The 14343-nt window shown below is 46.9% G+C and overlaps 1 protein-coding gene across 1 annotated transcript; it reads right to left on the minus strand.

Moving 5' to 3' along the window:
• Positions 1–3459: 3459 nt before the first annotated feature.
• Positions 3460–13646, minus strand: LOC123139543 (vegetative cell wall protein gp1-like). Its single transcript, XM_044559328.1, has 2 exons — positions 13103–13646; positions 3460–4084 (listed from the first exon to the last, which is right to left on the minus strand). The coding sequence occupies exons 1-2, from the start codon at positions 13644–13646 to the stop codon at positions 3531–3533; spliced, it is 1098 nt and encodes a 365-aa protein (XP_044415263.1). The 3' UTR covers positions 3460–3530.
• Positions 13647–14343: the final 697 nt, after the last annotated feature.

A 14343-nucleotide genomic window follows, 5' to 3' on the forward strand; every position in this document is an offset into this window, starting at 1 on the left:
GAAAATTTTATGAACCAAGTGGAAATCAAAGAAGAATTTAGCACATATTTGAGTAATGCCGGTCTTGAGGACTTTGAAGCTGACAAATGTCCCCAGTATTATGATCTCACAAGTTCATTTGTGAAGAGGTTTGAGTTTTCATCTTCGCATAATTCTCCTTCAGTCATGTTTGACCTTTATGACAAATCTTATACCATGGACTTAGAGGATTTTACTTCTTCTTGGAAACTTCCATCTTGGGGTAATGTCAGAGATCCCCCTAAATCTGAATATAGAGACTTTCTTGCTAGAATAACTGTAGGGGAATCTAGAGATATAACGCAAGCTACTATAGGGAGCATTCACTTTCTTGCTATACATTATTTTGCTCTCTTCGTAGGTAGATGCATAAATGCTAAGGATGAAGCATGTCACATGTGTGTCCCTGATCTCAGTATTCTCAGGAGTGCTATGTTAGGAGACCAATCTTATCATATGGGAGCCATTCTAGCTCGCAGGTTGCACCAGAATAGACATAGCGGAGATTTCTTTGGAGGAATTTATGCAACCCGCTTAGCTAATTTTCTTGAGATAGACATTCCTGAGGGTGATATGGAATTACCCCCTTCTTATTTAGACTTTGATTCTATGGTTTCCCACCAGTTTGTCAAGAGGAATGAACCACCTCTCCAGTATCGACTAATCTTTGACAGACGTCGTGTAGTCCATGTTGCTCTTCCTGCTCCTATTTTCTTTGATTCACAGGCAAAAAGAAGATATATTATTACCAGAGAGGAGGCAGATGAGTACGAAAGGAGAGTGGAGGCTACGCGACGCCACGCTACAGCTCAGGTGGCGATAGTAGCTGCGTCGCGGACGGCAAACATGGACGGCAAAGTAAGATCCGGCAAACAGCTACTTTGCCGTCTGCTTTCGGCGGCTGACGGCAAAGGGGCCTTTGCCATCAGCAGCTGACGGCAAAGGGGCCTTTGCCATCAGCAGCTGACGGCAAAGAAAGCAGACGGCAATAATTACGCTGTTAGTCCGTTAGGTGGCTAACGGCAGCCTTTGCCGTCCGCCGCTGACGGCAAAATTTGTCCGGCCTTTGCCGTCCGCCGAATGATGTCAGCTGGACGTCACTACACGGCAGGCCTTTGCCGTCCGCGGCTCTAGGCAAAGTGTCCAGATGCACGGACGGCAAATCTCCTTCTTTGCCGTCTCTGTCATTGATTTACAGTATGTTCAGCAATTCATATTCATATGTATAGCCCATGCATATATCACAAATATCTAACATAGACCACAGGAAAAAAAGAACATCACAAGATCATCCATAAAAACATATATATCATACAACTTGTATCACAAAGTAAGACGAGATCACACAAATGTTGACAAATAAGATCACAAAGGTTGGCCTCCACATAACACAAAACTTAGGTGAGCATCATGGGATCTATCAGTAACAACACCTAACCTACTGGATGGACACTGCGGTCCAGACCCAACTCCACAAGCACACTACATACTGATTTGCGACCGCGACGGTGATGCAACCACCACAACCAAAATTAAAAAGGCAAGGGAGGTGGGTGGTCCAAGTTGTTGTCTCCACGCCGCCTGTGTTTGCCATATCTAAATGCCAAAAGGTCCATGTTGTGGTCATCAGCCTTCTTCATGCCATCAGCATGATCACCATTGCCTTCTGCACCCCGTCATCATCAGGCTGATTTGCTGCTGCCGCTCGTCCTCCTACTCCATCTGCATGGACAAGAGCAAGTTAGTTGAATGGCATGCACAATAAAATTGCAAGGCATATATATTCATCTACATTAATTGTACTATAGTACAAATTTTGCATGGATGGGTTTGACTTCAACAGAGACTGAAGGAAGAGCATTTTCCCCTCCCAATCCAAAACCTGCTGTACAAGTACAGCTCTAAGAGAAGGAACTGTGGTACAACAAGAGGCGCTCCAAATCAAACTAAATCTTAGTTTCTTTATTTACCTAAGAAACAGCACAACCATAACTTCTGCCAAGCAAGCAGTTATCATACTATCAGCTAAAAGAAAAACAAAGGAAGATCACGTGTCACTTTCATGGAAAACATTAGAAGTAGATGATAGGCAAAAGTAGATGATCATCAAATTCCCTCACACTCAACAGTGAAAAATGCTACTACCATTGATAGCAAGGACTAACTATTCCCACTACCTGGATGCAGCGTCCTTCATTTTGCAAACAAAAAAAGAGCACATTATCAAACTCCTTCACATACATAAATGAATAGCAGCAACCAAATTCAACGGTACTACCAAAATCAAATTACTAATATAATAGATGGACGCCCATCATCAAAATTGGTAACATAATCCAAGAAGTTCAGTAGCTAGTATTAATTAATATAATCTAGTTGATTAAGAGGAGCAAGCACGGATTGGGTTTGAAGCACTCAAGTTACATCTAGCGCTGCTTGAGGATGGTCTCCTACAAGGGTCCAGACCTCATCTTCTCGTCAATCTTGAGGATGGTCTCCTACAAGGGTCCTACGAGTAGCCTTTTTATCATGAAAGGAGTACAAGTAGCATTGCTTTGATTCTAATTGTAATTCCTAGTTGATTATCAAAATTCTATATGAGCAAATATCCATTGCCAAATACTCCTACATGACAGATCTAGCACATGACCAAAATAAGTGCTCCATAGCCACAACCGGACTGACCAAAATGCAACTAAATATGACCAATAACTACCAATTCATGGATGATCTGAACCTGTACCCGCCGATGCTCGCCGTGGACTCTGCCATCAGCGCCGAGACGCCGCCGTTGAGAATCTTGAAGGGCTGCGAACATCCCGACCACGCCGACGTTGCTGTGCCCGCAGCAACAGCAGCTCGACGCCGCCGGGGCCTCCTCTAAACAAGACTGAAATAAAAAGCATGTATCTACATGTAGAGTCATTTGAAGTTCGTTTCATCAGTAGGAGTGCAAGTGGCAGCCCGCTTCGTCCCACGAAACTCATCCATTAGTTCAAAATTTGCTCAACATTTGCCTAAAAGTAACACTACATTTGTACTACTATGTTATTGTCCATTAGCCCGACACACTTGCATTGCATCCTTAATCCGAAGCGATTGATGAGCTAGCTAATGAATGTCGTTTTGCTTGTACCACATAACTAGTCAGTTTTGTGCTGCCTTTTGATCCCTAACCTGTGACGCGAAGGCTTTCTGGAGCTACTGCCGAAGCAGTGCTCTGAACTGGCGGGCTGCAGCCAGGGTCTCGTCCAGCTTGGCCTTCTTAGCCATGAGGTCGGCCTTCCTGGCTTCCGCAGCCCCGATCCCGGCGTCGTCCGAGTGCAACCCGCTGCTCTGCATATCAAGGAAGGCACCTCCACGCTGAACTTAACATGCAAAGCAGCACACCATGACCATCAGAATCAAGCATCAATTCATCAGAATCAAGTTGGGGCTAACACTTGAGTTGGGCTGCGGCGTCTCGATGACGCGGATGGAGTCTCCACCACCCGTGGCGGCCTCGCAGAGCTCTACGGCGGCCGAGGCGACGGGGAATCGTCGCCTCTGGGACCACCAGGTGGAGGCGGAGGTGGACAGGGACCGGGAGGACGACGGTGACGAGGAACTAGGCCAGGAGGCTGCTCGTGGGGTTGAGAAGTGGCTGCGGCCGGGGTGGATGGAGGCTGTGGAGATGACGGCCGGAACTCCTCCATCTCCTTCCTCTTGGACTCGTAGAAGCGGTCCCACTCCTCCGCCTTCTGCTGCGCGTCCTCGATCTCGCCGTTGGTCGAGCTGATGTCGCGGGCGACGGCGAGGCGGCGCGCGTGGGTGGCGTTGATGCCAGCGCGGGCGGCAAGGGCGCGGGAGGCGAGGTCTACGGCGCGGCGCTCGAGGAGGAGGCGGCGCCGCTCGAGGCGGCGGGCGGCGGCGGCCTTGGCGGCGAGGAGGCGGGACTCTCCTGGGCGAGGAGAGAAACCGGTCAGTGGAGATGGTGAGTAGGGAGAGGTGACCTCGGGGAGGAGAGCTGGGCGGTGGGGAACGGCGGGGATCGCCGAAATCTGGTGGCGGCGTGGGGTGGAGAAAGGGGATCAAGAAAGACGAGAGAGATGGGATCCAACGTGGGTGTGTGTGCGCGTGGGTTGGGCGTGTGTGCATCGTGGGTGGGGCCCAAGGCTGTGTGGGTCGTGGGTGGGTGGGTGCTGGGGGCGACCGTTAGATACGTTAGGTTATTTTCTTTGCCGTCTGCTTTCGGGCTCTTTGCCATCCGCTAGCAGACAGCAAAGAAAGTGGCCGTTAGTTTTTTCATTAGTGGATGCCACTTCCCTCTTTGCCGTCAGCCAGTGGACGGTAAAGATTCTTTGCCATCAACCAGCGGACGGCAAAGAAATGACAGATGGCAAAGACCTTCTTTGCCGTCCAACATTTGTTTGCCGTCAGCTTCTTGGTAGCTGATGGCAAAGAACGTCTTTGCCGTCCGCTAGCTGACGGCAAAGAATTTGCAGACGGCAAATTCCCTGATTCCAGTAGTGTATCCGCTAGGCTATCCCTGGCAATAGACCAACTTAGGCCAAAAGCCTAAGCTTGGGGGAGTACGTATTTCCCACCGACATTACATTTATGTTCACACACACCCATTGCTAGATGTCGGTGCTCATACTCTTTCATTGTATTATCCATGTTAGTTTAACTTTCTTTTTCTGCTTTCTTCTTGTGTGTTTGTTAAACTTTAAGGAAAAATAAAAAAATTAGTTAGTTTACTTTCCATGCTTGTAGTAGAATTAAAATGAAAACCCAGAAATATTTCCCGTTCTTCTTTTGCTTGTAGGGAACTTTCCCGTGTAAATAGTTTTTATTTCTTTTCCTTTCTTTGGGGGTCGACAAGACCATATTGAAAATGCTTAGTGGCTCTTATATGCATGATTGTTTATTTAACTTAGAGCCCATATTACTTCTCTTCTCTCTTGAGTTGAATGCTTGCAGATTCCAGCTTAGTCCAATGCACATGCACTCTTATTATTATACACTTCGTTCGGTCGTGCAAGTGAAAGGCAATAATGATGATAGATGATGGACTTATTAGGATGAGAAAAGCTGGTATGAACTCAACCTCTCTTGTTTTTGTAAATATGATGATTCATCGTTTCTGATTCAGCTATTATGAAGTAAACATATTTGTAATGACATTTAGAGATTATAGTTGCTTGTGCCATGCTTGATTAGCTATGAGTTATAATGGTTTACCTTGCGGGCCAACATGCTATTAGAATGATTATGATGTGGTATGATGGGATGATATCCTCCTTTAAATGAATTGAGTGACTAGACTTGGCACATGTTCATGCATGTAGTTGAATCAAATCAACATACCCTTCATGATATTTATGTTCATGGTGGAATATATCCTACTCATGCTTGTATTCGGTGTAAATTAATTTTAGTGCATGTTTACGACTGTTGTCGCTCTCTTAGTTGGTCGCTTCCTAGTCTTTTGCTAGCCTTCACCTGTACTAAGCGGGAATACTGCTTGTGCATCCAAACTCCTTAAACCGCAAAGTCGTTCCATATGAGTCCACTATACCTTCCTATATGTGGTATCTACCTGCCGTTCCAAGTAAATTTGTATGTGCCAAACTCCAAACCTTCGAATGAAATTCTGTTTTGTATGCTCGAGCAGCTCATGTTTCAACTAGGGCTGCCCTTATCTTCCATGTTAGGCGATTATTCTCAAGAGGAGTGGACTCCGCTCCTCATTCACGAGAAAATGGCTGGTCTTCGAGATGCCCAGTCCCATGCTTTGTGCAAACTAGATCAAACTAACTGCAAACAAAACTCGCCCTGGGACCCGTTGGATGTTGGAGGCACTCGTTGTTTCGAGCAAGCCATGGATTGATGCTTGTGGAGGAGGGGCAGTATATACTTTACCATTCTGTTTGGGAACCGCCTATAATTTGTGTAGCATGGAAGATATCGTCATCCCATAGTTGTTGCGTTGACAGCAAAAGTATGCCGCTCAAAATGTTATTCAATCTCTATTTTAAAACCGAGCTTTGGCACCTCTACAAATCCCTGCTTCCCTCTGCGAAGGGCCTATCTATTTACTTTTATGTTGAGTCATCAACCTTCTTATTAAAAAGCATCCGCTGGAGAGCACACTGTCGTTTGCATTCATTAATATTGGTTTATATTGGGTATGGCTTGACTGGATCTCTTTTACCATGAATTACAATGTTTAGTCAGTCCTTGATCTTTAAAGGTGCTTTGCATTTATGTTTTGCGGTCTTAGAAAGGGCTAGCGAGATACCATTTCGTTATATTATGTTATGATTATTTTGAGAAAGTGTTGTCATCCGAGTTTTGTTATTATGGCTCGCTAGCTGATTATGCTATTGATATGAGTAATTGTGAGACCTTCATGTTATTGTGAGTATGGTTAGTTCATAATATTGGCTGAAACTAGAATGCTGGCTTTTCATGTTTACAACAACAAGAGCAAACAGAGTTTGTAAAAGTTTTTCTTTTTCTCTTTCAGTTTGTCAACTGAATTGCTTGAGGACAAGCAAGGGTTTAAGCTTGGGGGAGTTGATACGTCTCTGTCGTATCTACTTTTCCAAACACTTTCCCCTTGTTTTGGACTCTAACTTGTATGATTTGAATGGAACTAACCCGGACTGTCGCTGTTTTCAGCAGAACTGCCATGGTGCTGTTTTTTGTGCAGAAAATAGAAGTTCTCGGAATGACCTGAAACTCCACGGAACACCTTAGAAAAAACAATAAAAAAATCCTCGCAAAAGATGAAGAATAGGGGGCCCACACCCTGTCCACGAGGGTGGGGGGCGCTCCCCCCTGGGCGCGCCCCCCTACCTCGTGGGCCCCCTAGTGGCCCTCCGACGCCAACTCCAACTCCATATATTGGCTTTCGGGGAGAAAAAAAATCAAAGAGAAGAAATCATCGCGTTTTACGATACGGAGCCGCCGCCAAACCCTAATCTCTCTCGGGTGGGATGATCTGGAGTCCGTTCGGGGCTCCGGAGAGGGGGATTCGTCGCCGTCGTCATCATCAACCATCCTCCATCACCAATTTCATGATGCTCACCGCCGTGCGTGAGTAATTGCAATGTAGGCTTGCTGGACGGTGATGGTTGGATGAGATTTATCATGTAATCGAGTTAGTTTTGTTAGGGTTTGATCCCTAGTATCCATTATGTTTTGAGATTGACGTTGCTATGACTTTGCTATGCTTAATGCTTGTCACTAGGGCCCGAGTGCCATGATTTCAGATCTGAACCTATTATGTTTTCATGAATATATGTGTGGTCTAGATCCTATCTTGCAAATCTATAGTCACCTACTATGTGTTATGATCCGGCAACCCCGAAGTGACAATAATCGGTACCACTCCCGGGGATGACCATAGTTTGAGGAGTTCATATATTCACTATGTGCTAATGCTTTGTTCTTGTTCTCTATTAAAAGGAGGCCTTAATATCCATTAGTTTCCAATAGGACCCCGCTGCCACGGGAGGGTAGGACAAAAGATGTCATGCAAGTTCTTTTCCATAAGCACGTATAACTATATACGGAATACATGCCTACATTACATTGATGAACTGGAGCTAGTTCCGTGTCACCCTATGTTATGACTGTTACATGACGAACCGCATCCGGCATAATTATCCATCGCTAATCCGGTGCCTACGAGTTTTCCATATACTGGTTCTCGCTTATTTACTTTTCCGTTGCTACTGTTACAATCACTACAAAATACCAAAAACATTACTTTTGCTATCTTTACTTTTGTTACCGTTACCACCACTATCATATTACTTTGCTACTAAACACTTTGCTGAAGATACTAAGTTTCCAAGTGTGGTTGAATTGACAACTCAGCTGCTAATACTTGAGAATATTCTTTGGCTCCCCTTGTGTCAAATCAATAAATTTGGGTTGAATACTCTACCCTCGAAAACTGTTGCGATCCCCTATACTTGTAGGTTATCACTGCCCCGGCAAAGGGGCTTGCCGGGGCCACTGAGGCTGCCCCGGCAAGGGTCTTGCCAGGGGAACCTGCTTCGTCCATCTGCTCTTTGTGATCTTGGTCTTTGTCATCGCGCTGATTGTCTTGTGCCTTTGACTCCTCTCTGGCTCCCCTCCTTTGCCCTTCTATGTGCGGCCGTGGCGCATGGCTCTAACTGCCCGTGCACAAGTAAATGGGTCAAAAGGAGAACCCGTGCTTTTGTACACCGACAGCCACAAGGAGGATTCCACAAGAATTGGCACCCAAGACGAAGACTCCTCTAAACCCTAGGCCTTTGGTGCATTATATAAATCGAGGCCAAGTTATTCAATAGAACATCTCATATTCATTAGAACAATCTCGTGGTAGATACTTGTACTTTGTACTACACCCCGTATGAATACAATCAAAAACAGGACGTAGGGTATTACCTCTTCGAGAGAGCCCGAACCTGGGTAAAATCCCGTGTCCGTGTTACCATAGCTCCAAGAGGCCTAACTTAGGACTCCTACTACGAGATACACCGGATATCGAACCGACAGTGGTGCTTTCATTCAAAGCCTGCTAGGTGATCGTCACGGTTTGAAGGAAGTGGAAATCAATGATCAGGTGATAGTTTTTCAATCAAAGCTGATCCATACAAGTTTGTGGGAATTTTTTATTGCCGGTTTGCAAACTTGGTTCACAAACTTAGGTGAGATCAAAGTCCAAAGAATTTTCTAGGGTGGCGTGCTCGTATGCACATATGGCATTTTAATGGGGTCCAGAGATCAGTAAAAGACGGCGGCCGATTGTAATGATGAGTACATCCAAGATTGGTTGGGCATTGGCTGCAGGCATCGTACTCGGCGTCGGTCTAGAGGAGTGCAGGCCGAGGATGGCTAGTGCCATTGAGTCAAGGACACTCTTGATCGGGCAGCGGCCATCCAGGAAGCCGTACTACTACTACTTTACTAAAGTACTTTCTTGTGAAGACCAAGCTACGCACACGCCAAAAGAAAGATAGGTGATATTGTTCCTATTGCTCAATCTGTACTGTTCAAATTGCTTGTGCCAGTATATTTCCTGCTGTTTGTATTGTCTTTTGTATACGCAGGTCGCAGTACGGCCTACGTGATGGCCAACCTATTTTTTGTTCAAGGTCCGATGAACACCGTGTTTGGAATTTGTACTGCTATGCGAGTTGGGACTTCGTCATGCCTTCATTGTCCCACGCCAACGATCCGCAATGAGTTGACCTCGACTGCACGACACCGCCACCTTGGTGAGCCAACATCATCGTCCTGCTCGTGCCAACCAAGTTATGTCATCACTTCAGCGCGCGTCCTTGCGCTAGCCTCTCCGTGCTGCCACTCTGTCGTGCCGACCTTGCAACCTGGCTGTTTTCATGTCCGTGATACAGCGGACTGTTCGGCCATGACCCGGCTGACCTGATGCACTGCGCCACGTTATGAATCAGCAGTCACTTCGCGTGTCATCCAAATAAGTCAGGTTATATTATTCAGTTAAAAATATAGTGCATAAATTATTTGTACCCACATATACTTTGTCAGTTTGCACTGTCTTATGTACGTAGATCACTATGGTCGCCGTCTGAAGAGTTCTAGGCTGTATTGCTGTTTTCCTGAGACGTAAGGTTCTGTTCGGCAGCCGACAAGAAAATCAAACTTGGCACGTGGCCGGAGTCTCACGTGGGCAGATTATTCAAAGCTCTCTTTTCTCCCCCAAAATTGCTATGTGCACTAGGAGATCATCAGGGAGATCCAACTCCACTCTCTCTCCTCCTAATTCAATTAAGCCTTGAGAAAATAAACTACTCTAATAATTAGTTTGTATTCCATGTACGTCAGCATGCATGGAACTAATTGTTTTGCAATTTTCAAGGTTTGATCACGGTGCAAATTTGTTTTGAAGTGCCATTGATCATTAAGGAAGCACATCTCCCGAGGGTTGACAGATCAACTCAACTCTCTCGTATGGAGATCGTCTGGCGGACGGCTTTGTCGCTTCCTACCTGTGATCCGACCAACTCTATGTGTCCGGCCGGACAACTTTTAATCAGACTTTGCTTCGTCTATCTTTGATTTGGCCAGCCCCTTATATTACTGCCAGGTGCTACCTGTCCAAATTATTTTTAGAGCGCAGTACATTTTTCTCCTGGGAATTATTGCATCGACCTGTATCGTTTTCTGTATACAGGCAGTTAATGCATGGTGACAATGAGGTCGCCTGCGAGCTCTTGTTTTCGACCAGCGTGATGTTTTCTCCGTGTCACACCAAGTCAATGTCAACCGCGCGATGTCACCGCCCCAGGCCGTTATTTCTTTAAACAATATATTTGAAAAAAATTAATATGCAAAGATGTTTATCATCATCATCATCATTATTATTGGTGTCACGCCCAATATGCGACCCTATCCAAAAGGAACTCGAAGGTCCCACCAAGGATAGACCCGCATATTGAAACGCTTTTGCAAGGTGGATATCATTACATCAACATTACATAATAGATGTGGATACATACATAAGGCATACAATGCCACACGAATACAACATTACAATACATAAGAGCATCATCCATCTACGGATGAATCAAAAACAGAAACTCAAACGACATCCACCCTGCTAGCCCAGACTGCCGACCTGGAACCTATCCCCTGATCGAAGCAGAAGCAGAAGAAGAACTCAACGCAAGCAAGCATCGCTCTCGCGTCATGATCATCGCATAACATGTACCTGCAACTGTTGTTGTAGTAATCTGTGAGTCACGAGGACTCAGCAATCCCATTACCATGGGTATCAAGACTAGCAAAGCTTAAAGGGAAAGGAAGGGGTAAAGTGGTGAGGCTGCATCAGCGACTAAGCATATATGGTGGCTAACATACGCAAATAAGAGCGAGAAGAGAGCAAGCGGAACGGTCGTCAACTAGCAATGATCAAGAAGTGATCCTGAACTCCTACTTACGTCAAACATAACCCAGAAACCGTGTTCACTTCCCGGACTCCACTGAAAAGAGACCATCACGGCTACACACGCGGTTGATGTGTTTTAATTCGGATCTGGTGTCAAGTTATCTACAACCGAACATTAACAAATTCCCATCTGCTTATAACTGCAGGCACGGCTTTCGAAAGATTATACCCATGCAGGGTTGTCCCAACTTAGCCCATGACAAGCTCTCGCGATCAACGAAGGAATAGACCTTCTCCCAGGAAGACCCGATCAGACTCGAAATCCCGGTTTACAAGACATTTCGATAATGGTAAAACAAGACCAGCAAAGCCGCCCGATGCGCCGACAATCCCGATAGGAGCTGTGCATATCTCGTTCTCAGGGCAACACCGGATAGGTCAACCTACGAGTAAAACCAGCCCTCGAGTTGCCCCGAGGTGGCCCCGCAGTCTGCCTGGTTCGGACCAACACTTAGACAAGCACTGGCCCGGGGGGGGGGGCTAAAATAAAGATGACCCTTGGATTAATTACTCCCAAGAGAAAATATAGGTGGTGGTGAGGCAAATGGTAAAACCAAGGTTGGGCCTTGCTGGAGGAGTTTTATTCAAAGCGAACTGTCAAGGGGGTCCCATAAATCACCCGACCGCGTAAGGAACGCAAAATCTGGGAACATAACACCGGTATGACGGAAACTAGGGTGGAAAAAGTGGAACAAAACACCAGGCATAAGGCCGAGCCTTCCACCCTTTACCTAGTATATAGATGCATTAATAATATAAGAGATATTGTGATATCCCAACCAAAATCCTGTCCACCATGGAGCAATCTTCAACTTCACCTGCAACTAGCAACGCTATAAGAGGGCTGAGCAAAGCGGTAACATAGCCAAGCAATGGTTTGCATAGGAAAGGTGTCAAAGGTTAGAGGCTGACATGGCAATTTGGGATGGCTTGATAAACAGGTAATAGGTAGCGCAGCATAGCGATAGAACGAAGCAACTAGCATAGCAATGATAGTAGTGAGATCCAGGGTAGCGGTCATCTTGCCTGAAATCCCGCTAGGAAGAAGAACGAGTCCATGAAGAAGACGAATGGGAGCAGTCGAACGAATCCTCACGAACACAACATTACCGGAACTAAGAAGCAACACCGGAAAGAAACAAACAACATGGTAAATGCACAAGAATGAACATGGCATGATGCACAAACAAGTATGATGCATGTCCGGTTTAATAAGGCATGGCATGGCAAAGGCAACCAAACAATACTACAAGTTAAGTGGAGATCAATATGCAACGAGTTGCATATTAACAAAACACCACATCAAATATTTAGTTCTCTCTCGTTTAAGCTACCAAACAATATTAAATGTTATTAAACATGGCAAGGGGTGAAGCACGAGAAAAACTACCTATCTAGACAAGTTTAAATGAGGCCGGAACAACAAACAACAATTCCGGAAAATCTCCATGTGCATATTTTAGATTTGGTCCTGTTCTGCCCTAAACATAATTTTATGTTTGTTAAACAGGAAAATAAAGTGGACCATGTTAAACTAGGCATTTTTCCACCCCATTTACATATAAAGTTTATTTAAAATGGAGCTACGGTTATTTAGTTATGAAATAAAGCATTTTAACATGGCATTATGCAAAATAAATACAACCAGCATTTTAAACATCTTTAACATGGGTGAAAATGACATATTATGAAACTAGATGAAATTCTAAGCATTTCACATATATAAAACATTTTAATCTGATGCACGGTTAAGACGTTATTAATGCATGAAATCTAGGGGGTTTTCTATAAAACTGATAATACACTGTATAATGATTAAATCGCTGGACAGGAAAAAAATAGCAACAGGCCGAATCTGGAGGGGCTGGGGGCCTCACCCATGGGCTCGGCCCAGTCGGTGTAGGAGGCCTGGCAGAGTTGGGCCGCGGGAGGGGAGGCCGGCTGGGCCGGTCGCTGACCGCGGCTGGGCCTGGGCTGCAGCTGGGCCATGGCCCACGCGGAGGGGAAGCCGGTCATCGCCCTGCTCGCGCACGGGCAGGGTGCAGGGACGGCGGCAGCGATCCTCAATGGGGACGGCAGGGGGGGTGGTCCGGCGAGGCCCCCGAGGTCGGGAACGGGCAGATCCGGCCTCGGGGATCCTAGATCCGGCGTCGTCGGCGGTCGGAGGATCGCGGGTCAGGGCGCAGAGGGGTTCGGCTCCCATGGTGGCGGCGAGGCCCTGCGAGCAGAGGGAGGTTAGAGGAGGAGGAAAGAAGTGGAAGAGGGAGCAGGGACGACAAGGCTCTGGCCTGAAGGTCGCCGGCGGGGCGCCCTGGTGGCCGGCGTTGAGGCGGGAGCTGGCGACGGGGGAGTTGGCGAGGCGGCGGGGAAGCTCCGGATCGGGGCGAGCGGGGGCGCGGGGTCGGGCTGACCCGGGCCCAGATGGGCTTGTGCGGGCCGCGCGCGGGCTCGGGCCGATGGGGGCGCGGGGAAGCCAGGTGGCGCTGCAGGAGAGGCCGAGAGCGGTGGCTGCGGCGGCGCGGGCCAATGGCGATGCGACAAGTGGCAGGGAGAGGTGGTCGGCGGCGGATCCGAGGAGGAGGCGGCGGCTGGAAGGTGGCTGGTGGTGATTGGGGGCGCGGATTTCGAGGAGGAGGAAGGGAAAGGCCAAAAATGGCATGTGGGTGTGCTTAAATAGGCTAGGGGCTAGGGTTAGTGGGTTTTTGGGGGCTTTCGGAGCCCTCCGATCGCGATCGTGTGCTCCAGACAGAGAGGGGACGTTAGTGGGCTGCCGGAGGAATTAGTGGGCTGTGTAGAGACCATGGGCTGTAGGAGAGAAGAGGGAGAGAGGCCCGGCAGCAGTTTCCGGAGACCGAAAACGTCCGACGATAGACCGGCTATAGTGCGGCTGTAACTTTAATGGTTGGGCTAACAAACGGACTCCGAATGCGACAAAACATGACATGTGACCTGTCTACACTATAATAAGACCGCACGACAAGTTGCAACCCATTCCAAGAACATTTTTATGCCACTTATAAAATAATATTTCAGAGGTGCCGCGGGCGCGTGCAAGTGTGTCTGGGCTCGGAACGGACAACGGAGAGAACCGGCGGAACCCCAACGGATGCAAGTTTTGAAAAACATGCAGATGAAATGCAGATGAAGTGCAGATGATGACATGAGATGAGATGCATAACAAGAACAAAATGCAAAACAACAGATAAAACCCAACCACGAAGGAAATATCATATCGCATCTCCGGAAAAGGCAAGAGTTGGAGTTACGAATATGGAAAGTTGTATCCGGGGCATTACAACACTCCACCACTACGAGAGGATCTCGTCCCGAGATCTAGGATCACACCGGAGGGAAAA

Source organism: Triticum aestivum, chromosome 6B, assembly GCF_018294505.1.
Source record: "Triticum aestivum cultivar Chinese Spring chromosome 6B, IWGSC CS RefSeq v2.1, whole genome shotgun sequence".
NCBI classification, from domain to species: Eukaryota; Viridiplantae; Streptophyta; class Magnoliopsida; order Poales; family Poaceae; genus Triticum; species Triticum aestivum.

Excerpts from the sequence above, each read along its gene's own strand:
- LOC123139543 (XM_044559328.1), bottom strand. The coding sequence starts at position 13,646 with ATGCCATTTTTGGCCTTTCCCTTCCTCCTCCTCGAAATCCGCGCCCCC. Across the intron at positions 4,085-13,102 it reads CCCCGAGGCCGGATCTGCCC|CTTTCTCCACCCCACGCCGC; the intron begins GTTCCCGACCTC and ends TTTCTTGATCCC.